This window comes from Xiphophorus hellerii, chromosome 19 (genome assembly GCF_003331165.1).
Source record: "Xiphophorus hellerii strain 12219 chromosome 19, Xiphophorus_hellerii-4.1, whole genome shotgun sequence".
Lineage (NCBI taxonomy): Eukaryota > Metazoa > Chordata > Actinopteri > Cyprinodontiformes > Poeciliidae > Xiphophorus > Xiphophorus hellerii.
In genome coordinates this window covers 22,619,615-22,638,941 of record NC_045690.1, presented here as the reverse complement: position 1 = coordinate 22,638,941, position 19,327 = coordinate 22,619,615, and the positions used below count along the sequence as shown (strand labels likewise).

The window sequence follows — 19,327 nt, the reverse complement described above, 5'->3', positions numbered from 1 at the left end:
GTCAGGACGGGAATCTAAGTGCAACAAAGCTATGTTCAAGAACTACTAAGGCTGCTGTTACAAAACCATGTGACTTTCACTGTAGCTCTCGTTCATTACACAGGTTGTCGTCGAAAGTATTCTGAACGTAGCTTTCCAGATGGTGTTTCCTGTGCGGACAGGGCCAACCTTGAACGTATTCGTGACTGTTGTAGCATTTAATACATGTATTGAATTGTTTTATTGTATTGTCTGTTCCATTAATGTAAGACGGCTTCTGGTTGGACCACTTACAACGCGGATAGAGTAAGCGAAAAATACATTTTCCTTCATACATGACAGGTTAACAACGTGTGAGTGTTCCAGGAAAAATACCTGTGGTGACCAGAAATTGTGATTTTTGCATGTTTTGTTTGTTTTTGATCGAAACTGTGGTGGCAGTTTGCGTTGAGTTCAGATTGCTGTGAAGAGTGATCAGATGGCATGCAGTTAATTTCAAAGCTTATAAAAATGAACTTAATTGCAAAACTAACTTTCAATCAGTTGAACTACTTGAATTATCTTACATTTGTTTATTGCCAAATAAATGTATTTATTTTGAAGGGAATCAGAAGAGGAGGACTGTTGCTTTAAATGAGAGAATTTGCTTGAATTCAATCTACTTTTGCTTAAACGATGGTCATATAAAAGGAAGCATGTGCTGCTATTAATGTTTTGCTTCAGGCCTAAGGAAATTGCGGCTATTGAGATTGTTCATAATTTAACTATTTATTGAATAAACATTTGATTTCTCTGTGTGGACAAAAACACAAAGTCGTGGTAATTCGATTCAATCTACAACCTAGTGGCATTTTGCGTAAACTTTATGCATTTCTCAGTAAAAACCTCTGACTTTTAAACGTTATTATCCATAGAAATGCATGACTTGGAGGTTTACATTGTTCTGTGTTGTAATGTCAAAAATTACTATTTTTCAAACACTGGAACTACCAAACAGTAGATGCCGGGAATAATTGTTTGTATGGAAAGAACACGAATAAAACATCAAGAAAGGATGTCACTTGATTCTAGTTTGTACTTTATTACCAACATTGATATATTCTTCCACATAATAAGAGAAGATTATTATATCTGGCTTTTATGTGCTTTATTTCTGTTTTTACTAACAAAATCCAGATAGACAGAGAAAGAGTGTCGTGCAAAGCCATAGAAACTCTGGAAAGTGAAATACAAATCTATGTTTATTTAATTTGCAATAAGAAATCAATCAATCTTATTTGTATAGCACATTTCAGCAACAAGGCAGGTCAAAGGGCTTTACATCATAAAAACACAAAAATAAAGTAATTAAAAATAACAATCACCAATTGTGAAACCAGCAATAAACATACACAACAATACACATACAAGAAAAGTAAATGTCACTATACAAATAGAAGTCAAAATTGTAATTTTTATGCAAGTTAAGGCTTATATAAATAACTAGTTCAGATGAGATGTAGACATGCCAATATCATGCTAATTTATACTTGTTAAGCACATAAAAATAAGAGCTAGTGCATATAAAAACAACTCGTACATGTTTTGGGTTGATAAAATGTACTACAAATCAGCTTGTCTTGGTTTAATGTATTCCAAATAAAGACATTTATTAAATTCTGCCAGTAATTCTCTGTAACTCCAGTTTACTAGAACCATTTCCTGTCCTCCATCCCAACAGAGACTCATCCAGATGTCCCTTCCGACTATCTCACGCGTCCCTGCGTCCGGGCTCCTCCGCTCCATCCGTGACCTGCGCTGGCTCCTGCGCTCCATCGCGCCTCTTGCCACGCCCAGAAGAGCTTTGACCCAGATGGGCTACCGGCGGCCTGGCCAGCCCAGAGAGGACAAGCCCCCGTGGTGGAGGGTCAAGTTTGACCTCTCTAAGGGTTTGAAGGGCATGAAGAGGCACTTCACGCTGCTGAAGGAGGAGTTCTTCGCCCAATTCGTTGGTCCGATGGGCAAACCCATCATCGAACACATGCTGGAGCAGAACCAGGTGTTGTGGGAGTTCAGGGGCCCCCACAGCCTCCAGGAGTGGACGATTTCCTGCGACCGGGAGATCGGAGGCAAAAGCGAGGTTTACCTGAAGGTCGGAAGGAACAATGAAACCTGCCTTCTGTACGGGACGCTTTGCTCCGATCCTCCTAAAGACGGGGAAACGCGCTACAGCGGATACTGCACCATGCGCGCCAAGCAACCTCTGGTTGAGTGCTGCGCCGCCGTCTCTCTCTCAGTGTTTCAAATTATTTCATCGCTTCTAGGTCCACACGGTGATGAACCACAAGCTGAAACATTTCCTCTCCCGTAGGCTTCGTTTGACAGGAAGAGGTACCACGACTGGTCCAGCTTCAACACCCTCCACCTGCGTATCCGGGGTGACGGCCGGCCGTGGATGATCAACGTCATAGCAGAAACCTACTACACTCACCAGAAAGATGACATGTACAGCTACTTCCTGTATACCAGGGGAGGACCCTACTGGCAAGATGTGAAAGTAAGGACAGATAAAGTGTAACGTTTGAAGTCAGAGGTGTCCAAGCGTTTTTTGCCACCACTGCCAAAATTGTCAATTTGAAAACACTTCGGGGCCACAAAAATTATTTTAAAGGAGTTATGTGTTTTATAGCATAATCAAGTAACATTAGCGTTATTACTAAGAGTAACGTTAGTAATAATTTTACCGTCTGTTATTAAAATATTGTATCTATCAAATACAACTTGAAAGAAATTTGACTTTGAAATTGAACGCCTTGAATTCGGGCCTCTGTCTCTTTAAGAAACTCCTGCAAAATGGTTAGTATTGATAATATTACTAATGATCAAAGTAATTATTTTGATACTTGCATGTAGGGTTGCTTGTTTCACCGTTTGTGAATTAACTTAAAACTGTAGTTTGCATATTTCAACAAAACTGTGGTTCTATCAATAATCAATTTGCTCTTGGCTGATGCAATCTACCAAGTACCCATTTTTAATTTTACATAAAAGTATTCACAGCAGTTGAACTTTATATCCAAATATGGATTTTGGGAGGATTTTGATGATCTGAGCCAATCGCTGAACCCGATTTTCCTTTCCAGATCCCGTTCTCCAAGTTCTTCCTGGCTCATCGGGGGAGGGTACAAGACGACCAGCACGAGCTCTGGCTGGATAAGGTAGCTTCAACTTTAAAATGGTACAAACTACATTAAAAAAATAATAATAAAAAAAAATCTATAAATTCCTTGTTTTATTTATTGACAGATTAATGCCATTGGATTTACTCTTGGAGACAAAGCAGATGGTCCCTTCCAGCTCGAAATCGATTTCATCGGCGTGTGCAAAGATTACGCGCACACTGAGGACTTCGCATACGAGAAGTACAAGAGGAACCCTGAAGTTTGAGAGTTCCCGCAGCGCAGCATTCGAACAGGACATGAGGACTTGTGACAAGACTTTTGACTCGTTTTTCCTCCATCTGTACATTTGGAACGATGATCTTAGTAAAATAAACAAATGGATAAACGTTTCACACCCGAAAGACCCGGGCTTTAAAAGTTTTCATCCTTTAGTAAGCAGTTTTTAAAAGAAACCATAAATTAATTAATTTATAGCACATATCTATGGTGGCCAGCCTTTAAACAGATGAATTGGAAACTATAAGTGTATAATGTAGAAATATTTTCCTACTCTACAGGAGCCCTGCTGATGTTCTTTAAAGAGGAATTATCATAAAGATTCAACTTTTTTTTTTCTCCTCATGGGAATTTTGATTTATTATTTTTTTTATTTACAAAATTCAATAATAAAACATCACAATTAAGAAGAGGGTTTACATGTCAAACAGCTTTTTAAAATCAATTCCATTAAATGCTTTCCCCTCAGAAGAATGTAAAAAATAAGAGCATATAAAACAGTTGTTAAAAATGTACATGAACAAGAGTTTCTACTTGATAAGCAGAGAAAATTGCAGCATTGACAGAAATAAAGCTTTAAAGCAAATATCTCTACAAATAAAGCAGGTTGGAGAAAGCCTGAGCTTTTCTACGTGAAAATATTTACAGTAAAAAGCGTCACGCTTTCGCAATGGCCGTCATTTTTGAAGAATACCCCCGTCTACGTCATCACAAGTCCTCTCCTCGCCCCGAGCATGTTTTCTTTTTTCTGCTTCCGGCTTTCCATTTGTTTGGTTCGCCGGTCCTCCCTAAAACAGGACAGATCGTCATCAGGAGGAGCTGGACAGATGGAGACTAAGCTCGCAATATTTGTTACATTTTCAGCTGCAGGGGTTCGTTTTCCACGGATTGTTTGAAAAACCTCCACTCCTGTGTTGGCGCCGCAACAAGAAGCACTAAATAAAACGACACGTAAACCTCAGAAGAAGACGCTGGACGCAACTTCCTACCTCACAAAATGTAGACAAAGACCGATCTGCGTCAGATTTGAGCAGTTGTAGAATTTCTCTTTTGTCGTTGGTAAAAGGCCTCAAGTCCCACTAGCGTCGAAACTCTTTCGTTTATTTGTTGTTGGGTTTTTTTTTACCCAGAATGCCCCGCGCAGAATGCCACTTCCCGCTTTTGATACGGACTAAGATGGAGAAGTCTGGTCCACCTAAAAACCTCGGGCTCGCTTCGGTTGGAGTGAACTCTAGCTTGGTTTGAACGCATCTGTAATCGCCAAGCGGACCAGAGAACGCTCAAAAAGCAGGAAATGAACTATAGCGCAGGGCATTCTGGGTAAATACAACCAAAACAAACGCACGTATCTAGCGCTAGCGGGAGCAATGGCTCATGGTCGTTTACCGAAGACAAAAGAGAAATCCTACAACCTCTAAAATATAACGCTACTCCATTCTTTGTTTTTATTTTGTGAAGAAGGAAGCCGCGTCAGACATGAACGCATGAAATAATTCATGTCTATGAGTTGCGCTTATGTCGTCTGTGGAGGTTTTCGTGTCGTTTCCTTCGATTCTTGGTGCAGCGGCACCACAGGCGAGGAGGAGAACGGGTTTTTCAACTCTTTGGGATCATTTGCAGAGCTCTGTCAAAGGAACCAGCAGCTGAAAATGTAACAAACATTGCGATTTTGGCCCCCAGATCATGCAGAGTCTACCAGACCATCAGGCGTGAAAACCCCATAAGACTTTTAAAGATTCCGTTAAGACTTACCTTGACTGGATTTTGGGCTGTTTGTAACTTTCTTGGCGAGGATTGGCGATCGCAGACTTGTTTCCTGCTGCGTTTTCCTTGACATCTCCGAAAGGTTTCAGTTTACCTATGAAGTATTTAGGCGATCAATAACATGTCTAGCATTAAATCATCATGTGCTGCATTCACAGACCTCGAGGAATGTTTAGTACCTTTATGGGGCTGGTAGGAGAGGGGACGCGACAGACTCGCCTTCAGGTCGAAGGCAGGTTTCTTTTGGGTTCCAGGCGTTCCTAAAGCACTCGTGTTACCGGTGAAAATGAAGGGTCCTTTTATAGAAGAGAAGATAAATGTCTTTTTAAAATTCTGTAGACATCTACAAGTACAGCTTCAAAATGTACAATATCTTGAAACAGCTCAATATTTTTGTATCTCATTTCAGACACAGCCTTTATTTCTTTTCATTTTGTTGACCGCGGCTGACGGATAATGAAAACTAGGAGTCTAAATTACGGCTGCAACAATTTAGTAGTTTATTCTGATGATTTCTTAGATAAAGAAATCGGCACATTTTGCAGATTTCTCATTTAACTACTTGAGCCTTTTTTATGCAATATGAGAAATACTTATAAATCCAAATAAAATGTGTAATTTCTTTTTTAAATAAAGACATTTTATTGCCTAAAATGCAATAATGCAGCCTTCCTTTAGCGGATGCTTAATCATTTGTAGCAAAGGTTAAAACAAACACAGCGTAGGGCTAATTTCTTGAATACTTTTGGATTAATCGATTAATAATTGAAGAACAAAAGGTGCTTAGTAGGATTTTATTTTATTCTTTTTACAGAATTAGAACCACGTGAAGCTAAAACTGCCACTTGAGTAGTTCTGGGTGGAACAGATTCACACACAAAGGTGTTTGTTTTTATCTTAAATGCGAAATGTGTATTTTGCGTACATTTTGCGGTTAATTACTGCTTTGAATATGCCATTCTTTCGGCAAATTGCCTTTTTTGAGTCTGTATACTCCAGTTAACATTTAATTGATTACTAAATTAGTTGACAATTATTTCAATAATCAATTCTTGACAATTAATCTGATGAATCGTTTCAGCCCTAGTGCAAATCACCTGCTGTATTGCGATATATCGATTTGCTCAGATGACGATACAATGGTTGTCGATATTGCGACCTTAGAACCAGCTGATCTCCTTCCATGCCACGCTGCATTGACGCAGCAATTCATGCAAAACGAGCCCCAACCAACTACTGAGGGCACAGAAATGTACACACTTTTTGAAATCCTGACATTTCTGTTGGAAATATTTTCTTATTGTTCATCATCTATAAGCCAGAGTCACCAAAACTGCAAGGAATACAGGTTTGAAATATTCCACTCTGTTTAATAAATCGATATAATACGAGTTTCAGTTTTTAAGATGAGTGCCAAAGAAAAAAAAAAACTAATTTAAACCCCTCCCCCCTACTTTTTCACAATACTCAAATTTTAGGACGTCTACTCGTTTTCCAGATCATCTGATGAAGTGAAAAGTGAAATTACCTGGAGTTTTCTGGGCAGATAAAGCTGAAGACTTGGCGGCGGCCGGCTTTGCTGCGTCTGCAGTCGGTTTTTGCGGGGTACTGGAGGCGACGCATGGCGACATCCGTGCTGGCGTCTTCACCAGCGACCTCTTGAACTCATTATCGAGTGTAGCCTCCGAGAATCTAGAGAGATTTTTTTACAGCGACGCATTAAGGATTCAATTAGATAAAGTCAGCTGCAGCACATTTCGAGTCGCCATCAGCTTTAATGCAAGTTAAATAGACTTGGCTCGAATGTGTTAATGCTGGTAAACTGGAGAAAGGTCAAAGGTGGCTCACCGGACATTGACCCTGCGGGCAGAAAGGACAGAGGGTCTGAACCGACCATCTTCTTTTTGTGCAGGTTTTTTTGAAGGGATTTTACTGGCCGAGAGCAAAGTGTGGCGACAGTTTTCCTCGGCCGGCGTCTTGTTGCTGGGGACGGGGCTGAACATGGTGGCACGAGCTGAATTCTTCTGCAGGACACAAACACACCGATCAACAGAGCCAAAAAGGTCCTCAATAAACAGCGCTCTGCAGAACTAGTCATGACCCTTGACCTTTCGCACATAGCTACCACGTTACATCCACAAACGTGTATTTTTCTGTGTATTTTATTGGAACGGAGTTGGACGGAGACAACTGGATTTCTCTCAGTCTGTGAAACGATTCATCGTGATGAATCGATTCTTGAAATAATCAGCAACTAATTGAGTAATCAATTAATCGTTAATTGGAGGATACAGACTCAAAAAAAAAAAAAAAAAGGGCCAAAAGCTGAAAAACATATTGGGAGCAGTAATCAAGCCAAATGTGTACAAATTTTGCATTTAGGATAAGAACATTCGTCTGTAAATATGTTCCATTTAAAACCCAGGCGGCATTGTTTTAGCTTCACCTGGTTCAAGTTCAAATGCTACTTAACAATTAAATATTTATTTTTTGTTTAAAAGAATTGAAGAATCCCCCCCACTCAATTTCTAATGTGATTAAAAAAAGAAGTGCAAGAGGCTAAATGAAAAATCTGCAGAATGTGCCAATTAGAAAAAAATCAGATTGATTAATTATCAGAACAATCAATAGTTAGCTGGGGCCGTGATTCTCCTTTGGAAACACTTTAAAGTATTTCTTCATTTAAAAGTTTTAATAGGATTGACTGAGATCTAGTCACTCTGAACCGATTTCAATTGGTGGATTCTCCTTCCATGTGGAGCCTTCAGAACACATAATCCAGGTCTGCAAGGGAACAGTGCATCACTTTCCTTCCACTTTACAATAATGCACAGCTATGCGTGGATCCGTCACGTCAAATCTCAATACATCAAAGTTTGTGGTTCTGATGCAACAAAACGTGAACATGTTCCAGTTGGTTTCATTTTTCCCCCCCAGAGGTACTGTAGTGTGCATTTAGCATTACACGCCAAATCTTCAAATGAAAGCCGACCAATATGATTTCATTAATCACCTTCAGGTCTTTGACTGGAATTTTGTACGTCTCCACCTGCTTCGTCTTCCGCTGGACGTAGCTGTCGATGGACTCCATCTTGTTGAACTGGGCCTCATGGAGCTTTTTAAAGTCTGGTTTGGAAATCAAATTCACAACAGTTACCTTGAAGGGCTCGAAAGGATCATCGCTTCTCATTCGTCCACAAGAACAGTGAGTTAGGGGAGGAGAAAACTTACTAGGAGTTGTGGGCTTCAACAAAGCCTTGCTCCTCTGCTGGAGGCCTTGGTGACGAGGGATCTTGCCGCCTTTTACCACCTTCGGTGCCTTTTCTGTACGAGAACCAGACGACGGGAACACATTCATCTCTGAAAGAAACGCGCCGTTTAAAGTGAACTCTACCCTTATGAGTAACCATGGTTACCAGTATCAAGCTGTAGACCACTCTAAGGAATCACAGTTCCGTTACAGCTAAAAGAATCGGTCATACCTTTGCCCCCCAAAAAACAAAGATGATAAAAAAAATTATTAAAGAATTTTTGCACAAGTACAAAAGCGTTGCTATGTAGCTGAACAAAAAAAAAAAAAAAAAAGTTTTTTTTTTTCTAATACAAGGAAGTCAAATTCACCTGTTCGAAAATATTTCAAGTCATGACAGACATGTAAAGTCACAGTGTGGGGAAAAATAAGATTCACACATTCTGGCTAAAGTGCTAGAATTGTTTTTAAAAACCAGAATTAACTATACAAGCAGCCACTACCTGCTAATTATCCAACTAATGTTAACTTGTTATAGTTGTGGCACTCATAAAGAGGGGGAAAGCAAAAATATATATTAAACATAGATATAATCTACAAATATTTCTGCACAATACAAACTTAATGCATGCACTTATTGTGGATTTTTGCTAAACTCTGTATCATATTTTTTTTTTTTTATTAATAAATAGGAGTAATTTTTTGCAACAGTATGAATAATTGTGGCTTTTCACTTAAAAAAAAATAAAAAACGCAATTAGAAATGTACTGATGGAGCTCTTCCTCGCCAACACTGATTTTCAATATCCTTTCCTGCCTGACCTTCTGGTTAGCAATTTTTTTTATTTTAAGAATTACAACACAAAGCAGAAAAGGTGGATTTCGGCTCTGTCGATGGAGGTCGTAGCTTTTAATCTAACAAAACATGAAGGGATGACTTTGTTTTATGGTATGAAATGGCCCTACGATTTTGATTACACTCAAAAAATAAAAGTGCATCAAAATACAAGCTGTTTTATGTATGCGTCTGGTTAGAAGAGTGGAAGATCTTAGCTTTGATGCATTTAGTGAACGTAGAAAAGAAAAATTAATAACTCCAATGTTACTGGATTCATCATTCACCACTCAGACCCCATCAAGGGAAAAATACTTCATTCTGTGTCTCTTCAACCAGAACATCTTTTTTGGTTTAGAATTTCTTTAGTCCATGTCTGGGTTTCTACAATCTTTCTCAAAAAGCTTTACCGACCTGTTTCAGCGAGCACAGGAGCCGGGTGCAGCTGGGGCTCCGGTTCGTTCATCTCAGAGTCTTTGTCCAGGGTCACCTTCCTTTTCTTCTTCTCCCCTGAACTGCTGCAAGATTCGGCTGGGTCAGCAGCCTAGAAAAGTGAGGAGAGGGGGGGGGGATTTAATCAAGAGAATAGAAATCCGAAAGCAAGTCACTGTTACAACCCAATACCTCAGCAGCATCAGTGATCTTCCTCTTGATGCATTTTCCTCTCCCCCGACGCGTGTTCACAAACACAGCCGTACTGGGAGCCTCTTGTTGGGAAGCATCATCTACATCCTCCCGGCCGCTGTCTGAAGCTGCATTTTCATCTCCCTCGTCATTTTTCTTTTCTTTTTCATAGTGCTGCTTAATGGCTTTCAGGAGCTTATCGGCCTGCGTCGAACAAAGAAATCAATCTCAAGCGCACTTCACGTACAGTTAGCGTTAAAAGTTAGCCGACATCTGCCGTTAGCATCACCGGTCGGAGTAAACGCGTCAAAGTACCTTCGTGTTCGCCTTCAGCCCCAGCTCCTTCGCGATGCTTCGCAGCTCCGCGTACTTCATAGAGTTCAAATCCATCTTCATCTGCTGCTTTTCCACTTCAAGGTGCGCGTTAGTTCACTTATTTATCTGGGTTTATGTCTACGCCGCTTTCTCCCAGATTCCTCGGCGCCCGACGGTTAAAATAGCCGCCGATTCAAAACACAGCCAAAGGAGCTACCCGATTGGCTCTTTCCCTTTGACCGGATGCGACGCACAGCCAATCAGGTTCAACCTGATTTAAAAAAAAAAAAAAAAAAAACGTAGTAAATTTGGTTGACAAAGTGTGAAAGAAATACAGTTATTCTACATTTTAAATGTTCAAATTAAATAATCTGATTCAAAACGTATTTGTTAAACTTTAGCTAATTTTACGTTAAATCCCATGTAATCTGTGTATATCATTTCATTTGAAAATGAAGCAACATCATTACTGTTGTTTTAAGTTATGGTTCTTGTGGTGTCGCATCATAAAATTATTGATTAATTTAATGCTCATCAAACCTAGAGAAACGGCTCTGCTAACTAGAACGGCGTTAACTTGCGTTAAAAATGAATGTGGACAACAACAAAAGAAGAACTTTTTGTAGCACATCGTGTGATAAAATAATAAGAATTAAATTATTTCATGTTTCTTCTGTGTTTTTTTTTTTTTTTTTTTTATCACTGACGTCGTTTTCTGACATTGAATGCAGGTTATTCATCATATTATTGTAATTAATTCTATAAAAATATGTATGAATTTAATTCTGATCATTTTGATCAACTCTTAAATACAAACATATGATATAAAAATGTGATTTGAACGTTATTGCTCTACACCCCAAGGAAGACATTTTTGATATTTTAACATAAATGGACGTCTTTAGAACTAAAACAATATTTTCCATGACAGCAAGTTGCGACTGGAGATGAGTGTCTAGTTCAGAGTGTTAATCGTTTTTTAGGGCACATTAAGACAAAATTCATAAAATTCAGTGCATGAGTGTATAAATAGAACAGTATCTCGATCCCCCACACGGTGGCGGTGTTGTACCACAGGCCTTTCACGGTCAAACCAATAGAGGACGTGACGTATTCTCCTTTCCTGTGTTGGTTCAAACGCTGCAGCGCGGACCAGTCGCTTATTTTATGCCGTGTATCTGGGTGTAATGGAGTTTGACGGCGATCTCATAGTGGAGCGAATCGACGATTTAAAGACGGTTACGCCATTAGAACATTTAATGACTCTTCACTGTGCGCAGTGTAACGCGGTTCTGGCGGACTCTTTGGGGCTGTGCGGAGAGCTGACATGCATCGACTCCGTCATGTGCATGCGTAGGTTTTGTTTGCGTTTTGTTTGTATGCAATTTAGTCAATGCAAGTAGTTCCGAAGTTATTGTTGGCAAATTTGTTTGTGGAGAATCTGTTATCCTCCAAGATTAATGTATTGTTTATTATTACTACTATCATTGAAAACAAAAAAACCCACCCACCGAAATCGTGTTGCTAATGACAGTTTTTATCGCTCGACAGAATGTCTCGCGATATTAAGTTGTTTAGTCATTTTTGATTAATTTGAGCTTATTTCCTTTCTGATTTATTTACACTTATATGTAAGTTTTCCTCTCCCTCAGGAGTAACCAATGACGTGGTTGTGAGTGGCGCTCTGGAGTCAGTTCACAAAGGGGAAATGGCTGACTGGTGAGGATAATAGTGACTTGCACAAAGTATTTCCACTGACATAAAATTACACTTACGTGAACTCTGGTTAATCTTTTTTTTTTCTACTTCTGAAGGTTATTAGTATCGAAAAAACTGAAAATGTAACATTTAATCCACTTTACAATTTAAGCTTTACTTGTAATTTGACAATATAAATATGTTAAAGAGGCTATGCAAGGCTTTAAAAAAAAAAAAAATATATATATATATATATATATATTTTTGCTTTTGAACAAGTGTTTATGCACCACTGCAGACTTTTTTTTTTTTCTCCCTGTTAAGTGGATCGCCATGTTGGATGGATCCTCTTCTGAACCCAGCCTTTCACCTTTAACCTCATCTGTAGGGTATTTCATAATTATTTTATTTATTTTTTTAACTAAATTTCTTGTATTTTTCTGTTTCCTTTCAGCATTTGCTCCAATCTAAAATGCCGTTTGTGCAACAGTGTCGTGGGGAAACGCATCCACGCTGCTCCTGCGCATCTGGCCGCTACTCGCTCCGTCTTTCTCCTGAGCAAAGCCAAAATGAGCTGGTGAGCAGCTCTGACTGGAACTGCATGTTGTGTCTGTCAAACTACCGAGCTTGTCACGTGACGAGTGAATAATTATTTATGCCATTATTTTTAGCACACATAATTAATAATAATAACAAATGTCTGTGCCTGCAGTTACATTCTGGACAGCAGCTCAATGGTGAAGGCGTCGTCTCTCTCGTTTGAGCTGGCGCCTCTCCAGGAAACTGTTGATGAGGTGAGAAAAACAAAAACCAAATAACCTGAGCCAACTGGGAACACTAAGATGCACTTTGACTGGATTCCTTTTGCTGATCTTGTAGACCTTTCCGGTTGATTATAGTACCCTAAATTAGTTCAAGCTAATTTCACCTGACAAAAGGTGGCGGAAATTTCAGCCTACAAATTACACTTCAAAAGTTAAATGAAGGTGTGATTTTAAATGAGACACTCCTTCCTTTTTTTTTTTTAGTAAAAACTTTGAGCAGTTCTGTCCTTTTCTCTGCAGGCAAGGCAGGAGGTTGAAGAACAGCTGGATCTGATGGCACACACCTGCAGCCAGCTGGCTGACATGAGTATGAACACCAGCAGTCGAAGCAGGAAGTGGTGTTTGTAAGATGTTTGTGCTTTATGTGTGTGTGGACTTGTTCTGTCAATGATGCTCCATCATTCTGGATGCTGTTAGGCTGCACATGTTCTGTGTTCTTTTTTTTCAAAGCTGATAATGTACCTTTCTTTTGATTAAACTGATAATGAATCTTTTTTTTAAATTAATTTTTCACTCAAGTTCTGCTACACTTATTTGTACATTATATATATATTTTACAATAAATTTCAGTTTGATATCCTTATTTCTTTGTCAAATATTACGTAGTTAGTAGTAATACGTTTGAAACCCCCCTCAAATTAGGATTTTTTAATTTATTTTTTATTTCAAAAGCATAACCTCACCGTAAGGGCATAAAAAAAAAAGTTTGACCTTTATTTAAATACAGCAAGGGTGAAAGGAATAACACGTGAAAAGGAGGAAAAAAACTCTTTTAAGAAGCTTGCAGGGACCTTTGTAAGAGAAACAGCATCACAGGCATTGGGCATGTGGTGCTTTTCCATTTGTTTCAACCTAGGAAATTATGTTTTAAAAAAAATATCTCCACCAATCCCTTTACTGTCAATGTAATAAACACTATAAACTTCAGTTTCAAAATATACTCACTGTTGGATAACAGCAGCAGAAAGTGGCCTCTTGAGGTCCCCAGAGCAACCATTACCTGCCCTATTAAAACCTAGACACATGATGATTGCTAAACCTTTTTGAGTGCATAGGCCATTTGAAAAATAAAATGTACTTTCTTTAACTCGGCCAGTAAAAATGGGGAATGAGCTGGAGATGGGAGCCAGGAATTTGGGCCATTCTGGGAGCTGTGCAAGGGGAATATTCAAAAAGTTTGAACAATAAAGGTTGGATTTTTAATTTTTTTAAGTCTGGGCCGCAAAGTAAATGTTAGCATTAAACATGGATACAAACGTTCAGCTTTAGTTTATCAATCTGATTGAATGACTAAATAAAAATTCTTTGGTATAATAACATTTTAAAAATACAACTTGGATTACTTTTTCGGCTTTAACTCCGTGTCTCAAAATATAATTTGCTGCTCATTATCAAAGCGTAAAGGAAACGACACAATTCAATTGGCACCATGCTGCTGTTTATTGCTTAAATTTTTCTGATACAGATTTCTTTCTTTCTTTTTTTTTTTAAATTCATTTATTACAAAACCAGACAAGAGGCTCACACATATTAGGCATGCCCGTTTCCTCCCTCTGGAGTGCATAGTCGCTATACAGCCCACCATCTCGGTGGGAAAGTTGAGCAACAAAGTAATTTCAGGAATCTCGCCAAAGCTTTCGTTAAGTTTTCCTCATGGGAACAAGAACTGCAGAGCTGCACTGTAGTGGTACTGCCAGATAGCATGTGACACAACAGGAAAAACACAGAAACTGATCAATTCCTTGTTTTAGAGGTGTTTTTTTCTATATATATATATATATAAATCGCAGCTAATCGATAAAATCGCAGCTAATCGATAAAACCGTCGGCGTTACCTTCAGTTGGATTGGAAAATCATAATACTTCCCCCCCCCACTCTCCCTATAATTACACTCATTCACATTACAAGGTTAGGTTATTGCATGCAATACAATTCATTCGTTATTCTGCTAAATCATGCATATTTTATTTTTTTTTAAACCCACAAAATTCATATCACCTGGACGTCTACTTGCTCATAAATCGGGATTATAAATCACCAGAAAGAACATTACAGGGTTGCCTGAACACAGCATTCAAGACGCGACGGTGACGATGGGCGGTGCAAGTCGGTACGTGGAGAGAAAGTGCTTTTTCACGCCAGCGTCGTTCGGCCGGTTCTTTGCAGCCGCGTTTATTCTCAAGCCTGCAACTGGCAGACGAGGAGAGGGTCTTTGTGGATGCTACAAGAGTTCAAATTTAAAGCCTTTTCCGTGTTCAATAACGACTAAAACTAAATGAGGCTAAAAAGCAAAGACACAATAAAAGGAAATAGGTGGCTAACACCTATAGTTCAAAGGCATAGCAAGGGAAAGGGGGGATTTTCAATGAGATGTCAACACAATCCTTTTAACACCAACTCCTGGAGCTATATTCATGCATTATTTCAGGTTATTGCTTCTAAAAAAAAATCTAATTAAATACAATTATGTGGATTAAAATAGAACGCTCTGAATCCCAAAACTATGAGGTCACTTGTACAATTTCACAACGAGGACTGAAACAGCATCGCCCTATGCAAGATGCTGAGTTGGGTATTTAAGCTCCTCCTCCTAAATCATTTATGTAAAGATTGTCCCATCTGAGACTAGGTACTCGAAGAAAGTTTTTGGCTCTCATGTTAAACCTTTACAGACTACAATGTAGTATAAAACACAAAACAAACATTAAAACGCGTAGAGGTGCACCAAGAGATCCGCTTTTGGAAAATTCAAACTCTTTCCAGCCAGCGAATTCACCATAAGCTACGTTTCCATTCCAAATGTGCACAAAATTTTGTTGATATTATGCTAATATATATATATTTTTTTAAAGTTTCCATTAAATATGAAATGCAATTAATATCACATGTGAATAAGTTTGTTCATCCGGTTGTTGATCACATGACTTGGGTGATTTGAAAAAGTATTTCCATTGCAGTTTTGCAAAATAAACCAGTTTCTCTACGGCCAAAACGCCGCTTCTTCCTAGAGACAATATTTTCTATCGAAAAACCAACTTCTCTGAAAGTGCCGTGTTTCCACTAAGCAAATTTATTTTCAAAATGCCAAATTGCGCAATTATATGGTTCATGGAAATGCAACCTCAGTCTGAGACTCATTCATAGTTCACAGCTCTCTCAACGGCTGCAGTCCGGCGAGAGAGAGCCAGACTTCAGCGGAAAACAGGAAGGCTGAACAGAGTAGAGCAAGGTTGCTATCTTATCCTTAAGAGCTGGTGTAAGAATCTACGCTCTCTATGAGTAATACATACAACTGATGCTGTTTCTTTAATGCTAGCTGCGCTAACGATGGTAAGAGCTAAAATTAGACATCCTTAAACTGCACTTTAAAATACTTGCAAACCCTATTCTACAGCGACTCCTCTTTCACAGACAATGTGACACTGCCTCGGCTCTTACTATACACAATCGATCTCCAATCACGACAGGACGACTAGAAATAAAATATTTTGAATGCCGTTATATTTTCTCGCGTTACAGTTCAAGAGAAGTCATAAAAGATTAAAATCGACGTTGGCACGTCAAAGACGTACAAAAGCCACAAAATCGTGATTGGTGCACCTCTTTGTAATGGTGTATCCCAACTGTGTCATGCTATATATTTCCTACTAGCATATACATGCCTTAAAACAGAGCTCAAGCACTAGATTTGAGGTTAAAGCGGTATCTAAATTTGACGTACCTAGAGGTTTTTTAAGTATGTGAGGCTAGTTTTTACTGAAATGGACTCCACAGATTTGAGCTTCAGCTCGGCCTACAAATCGATACTCTTGATGAAGCAAGCATTACTACTGGTCATGCATGGCTGCTATGGTGTTTTTTGGCACCACAGTCCCGCTAAATAAGCTAACGCACATGAGTCTATACATATCTTAATGGAAGACATTGGTGATTTTGTTGCTTTCAAACAACTTGTCACTTGTTTTATACAATATACAGTTTGGTCAACAACATGACAGTTAAGATCAAATATTGCACAGATCCCAGTAAAATGTAATTATGTTGTTGTTGTTGTTTTCCCTTTACATGTACATGGCCAAAAAATTAAAATAAAATTGAAAGGGGAAACCATTTATAAGCTGCAAGAAGCGTGAGATGTAAACTCTTGATGCTACGCAGACACGGCTAGGCATGATATTAGCATCAAGGTCCGAAGCAGGGATGCACCGAAGTGAACTTTTGTGCTGATACCAATACCCGATATTAATACTGCCATTTTGGCCGATAACCGATAATTTACCGCCAACTTCGCTCATTCTCTGCTTCAGCTAAACTACCCACAATCCTGTGCTGTGTCACTATCACATAACCAACCTCCTCCCCCTCCAGAAAAACGGCAGCAAGATGGAAATAAATTTCGGTTGTTAATAAAAAATTTTAAAGACTGAATTTAACAAAACACTAAGATGCTTTTAACGAGATGCCGGAAAAAGCCATGCCCCTTCCCCACACGTTGCTGCACACTGTAATCTGGCAGGGACTTTTGCTGTTTTCCCTGCTTATTAGGAGCCCAAATTTAGCTGTACGTTTTCAGCGACCTAAATATTACTGGTTAAATAAAAGCAGTTGTCTCATAATACCCACTTTGGCTTCAGATTTTTATAGAAATACTGTGCCGTCTATAAAAACCTACCAGCTCATGCCTAGGCAAGACGTTTAAGGAATCCTCCTAACAAACAAAACTCATGCTGAATATAAGCAACAGGATATTCATCTTCTGCTCTCCTGCCGACTACCTGACTTCAATACTGAAACATTGACGGACAGACAAAAGTGACCGCTGTGGTGCTCCGTAGCGCCATGCTCTTTGTTCAGAAAATGCTCCTCTCAATCCCGTTGGCCTTACTGTGGCAATGAGGTAGTTGAAGAAAGGAAAATGAATCAACGAATCTTAATTTGTATCACAGGCGCTTGATCTTTGCTACAGTATGTTGTGTCTTTACTTTCTTCGGAAAAAAACACATAGTTTAACCTCTTGTGCGGTTTGAGAATGTTTACATAAGCGTCACCCGGAAATCACCCGTTTCTTTACAGGTGTCGTTACACCATGCTTTATGTCATAGTTTTTATGTCCGAAGTTGGACGACTTTAAATCTTTGTCAATCTGAAATGTTGCGAGCGGTCCTCACTGACGATTAGGCTGCAGAAAGAGGTCAGGACAAATGGGAAGGCTGTGGAAGAGAGAGAGAGATATCCAGTGTCCCAGAAAACAGCAGGACAGGCAGTGGGAGAAGTGTGAGGACCCCAAAAGAGGGTTAGTTTAGCTACAGTTCTCTTGGGCTCGGCAGAAGTAGAGGTTCTGGGTCTTCTCCCGGGATCGGCGCCATCTCTCTACCTGCAAGCCTCGGCTTCACTGGAAGAGAAAACGCGGTATTAAACTAACACCTTAAAATCTCCCAGTTACTAAATTATTTGCACAAAGTCCACCTATTTGCAGAAGTTTTGTTGTTTATATCGAAAACATTTTAAAAGAGCACAATGCTACGTGACACATCATTGGCTGGCAGACCAGCCAATCCAGGAGCGCCCGTTCATTTTTCTTGGTGTCGATTGGCTGCACCGTCAAGCGTGAATAAAACAGTTTGTGGATGTTAGCTTCTGTGGCAGTGATAAGAATATTTTCCAATGTGCGCATTAATGGATATTAACCTAAATATGGTCTGAGTCCCAAATATTCACAGATTTCAGGTATTCCTAGGCAGATACCAAAATAATAATAATAATAATTAATAATAATAAATAATGATCATTTTCTAATCTATTTATCATTCTAAATGTATGTCAGGTATCATTCTGTATTTATGATCATTTCTTTAAGCATTATTCTGATAATATTGTGGTAACGTATACATACAAATATATATATATGCACGGTGCCCAGGGCGCCATTAAATCTGTAACCGCCACTGCATAAATTTTAAAATGTAAATAAACACGCAAGCACTAACACTAAGTGGTTAATACCTTAACTAACCAGCTGAATAGCATAACAGATGCAGCACTCAGAACTGGATAAATAAATTTCGCAGAGGAAAAAAAAAAAAAAAAATCTTTCAAGGAATTGTTGACCGAAGCACTGACCTCAGCGTGAAATGATGGAGAAATATTTCCTCTGTTCCTGCGAGCTGCTGCCGCACACAATGGTAAACAAAAGCCGGGGGGGGGGATCCTTCCTCTGCGGTCCTCTTCACCTGCAGGACTGCCAGGTTTATTCCCATAAGGCGACTCGACAGTTTTATAGGAAAACTTCAAACTTGCGGACCCCCTTCTCTCCTCTCCTGGACGCGGCGAGGTGGAGAGAAGAAGGTCCTCTCCTTCCTTCACCCTCCGCTCCCTACGCCATTTTTGCTCTGTTAGCACGAGCACAAAAAAAAAAAAAAAAAAGGAGTGCGACGATTGGACGGAAGGGTCGTCAGTCGAAGCTTAAACCCCGCCCCGGAAACACTTCTTTTTTTTCTCTCGTCCTTTATCTTAATTAGGATTAGAGGTTGTTTATAATCACTGCAACGTTAAAGGGTTATTTAGTTAAAAGATATTCAGACGCATAGAGACGTTATAAAT

At 39.2% G+C, this 19,327-nt stretch overlaps 3 protein-coding genes and 1 long non-coding RNA gene across 7 annotated transcripts; 2 read left to right on the top strand and 2 right to left on the bottom strand.

The window, feature by feature from the left end:
* Nucleotides 1-119: 119 nt before the first annotated feature.
* ndufaf1 (NADH:ubiquinone oxidoreductase complex assembly factor 1) lies at nt 120-3,582 on the top strand. Of its 2 annotated transcripts, none has more exons than XM_032547848.1 (5): nt 120-332; nt 1,700-2,224; nt 2,330-2,515; nt 3,102-3,176; nt 3,265-3,582. In XM_032547848.1, the coding sequence occupies exons 2-5, from the start codon at nt 1,712-1,714 to the stop codon at nt 3,403-3,405; spliced, it is 915 nt and encodes a 304-aa protein (XP_032403739.1). In that variant the 5' UTR covers nt 120-332; nt 1,700-1,711; the 3' UTR covers nt 3,406-3,582. The 2 variants fall into 2 exon arrangements, with proteins under 2 accessions (XP_032403739.1, XP_032403738.1); XM_032547847.1 differs by having other exon boundaries at nt 121-285.
* Nucleotides 3,583-4,102: 520 nt separating this feature from the next.
* Nucleotides 4,103-10,403, bottom strand: nusap1 (nucleolar and spindle associated protein 1). Of its 3 annotated transcripts, none has more exons than XM_032547844.1 (10): nt 10,205-10,403; nt 9,890-10,093; nt 9,680-9,809; nt 8,412-8,540; nt 8,194-8,306; nt 7,029-7,204; nt 6,709-6,872; nt 5,360-5,476; nt 5,169-5,274; nt 4,103-4,204 (listed from the first exon to the last, which is right to left on the bottom strand). In XM_032547844.1, the coding sequence occupies exons 1-10, from the start codon at nt 10,283-10,285 to the stop codon at nt 4,117-4,119; spliced, it is 1,308 nt and encodes a 435-aa protein (XP_032403735.1). In that variant the 5' UTR covers nt 10,286-10,403; the 3' UTR covers nt 4,103-4,116. The 3 variants fall into 3 exon arrangements, with proteins under 3 accessions (XP_032403735.1, XP_032403736.1, XP_032403737.1); XM_032547845.1 differs by having other exon boundaries at nt 7,029-7,201; XM_032547846.1 differs by having other exon boundaries at nt 8,412-8,504.
* Nucleotides 10,404-10,854: 451 nt separating this feature from the next.
* oip5 (opa interacting protein 5) lies at nt 10,855-13,309 on the top strand. Its single transcript, XM_032547849.1, has 5 exons — nt 10,855-11,557; nt 11,857-11,923; nt 12,357-12,479; nt 12,615-12,696; nt 12,967-13,309. The coding sequence occupies exons 1-5, from the start codon at nt 11,392-11,394 to the stop codon at nt 13,072-13,074; spliced, it is 546 nt and encodes a 181-aa protein (XP_032403740.1). The 5' UTR covers nt 10,855-11,391; the 3' UTR covers nt 13,075-13,309.
* Nucleotides 13,310-14,652: 1,343 nt separating this feature from the next.
* On the bottom strand, nt 14,653-19,143 carry LOC116709369 (uncharacterized). The gene is made up of 2 exons (XR_004336855.1): nt 18,848-19,143; nt 14,653-18,119 (listed from the first exon to the last, which is right to left on the bottom strand). It is a non-coding gene; the product is annotated as an uncharacterized LOC116709369 (long non-coding RNA).
* Between the last annotated feature and the right edge of the window lie 184 nt (nt 19,144-19,327).

Bases quoted from the DNA above. Each gene is read 5' to 3' on its own strand.
- ndufaf1 (XM_032547848.1), top strand. From the start codon at position 1,712: ATGTCCCTTCCGACTATCTCACGCGTCCCTGCGTCCGGGCTCCTCCGC. The intron at 2,225-2,329 runs GTTGAGTGCTGC...CCTCTCCCGTAG, and splicing joins TGCGCGCCAAGCAACCTCTG to GCTTCGTTTGACAGGAAGAG. The intron at 2,516-3,101 runs GTAAGGACAGAT...TTTCCTTTCCAG, and splicing joins CCTACTGGCAAGATGTGAAA to ATCCCGTTCTCCAAGTTCTT.
- nusap1 (XM_032547844.1), bottom strand. From the start codon at position 10,285: ATGAAGATGGATTTGAACTCTATGAAGTACGCGGAGCTGCGAAGCATC. The intron at 8,541-9,679 runs GTCGGTAAAGCT...CGTTTCTTTCAG, and splicing joins TCCTGTGCTCGCTGAAACAG to AGATGAATGTGTTCCCGTCG. The intron at 6,873-7,028 runs GTGAGCCACCTT...AAATCTCTCTAG, and splicing joins GCCCGCAGGGTCAATGTCCG to ATTCTCGGAGGCTACACTCG.
- oip5 (XM_032547849.1), top strand. From the start codon at position 11,392: ATGGAGTTTGACGGCGATCTCATAGTGGAGCGAATCGACGATTTAAAG. The intron at 11,924-12,356 runs GTGAGGATAATA...GTTTCCTTTCAG, and splicing joins AAAGGGGAAATGGCTGACTG to CATTTGCTCCAATCTAAAAT. The intron at 12,697-12,966 runs GTGAGAAAAACA...TTTTCTCTGCAG, and splicing joins TCCAGGAAACTGTTGATGAG to GCAAGGCAGGAGGTTGAAGA.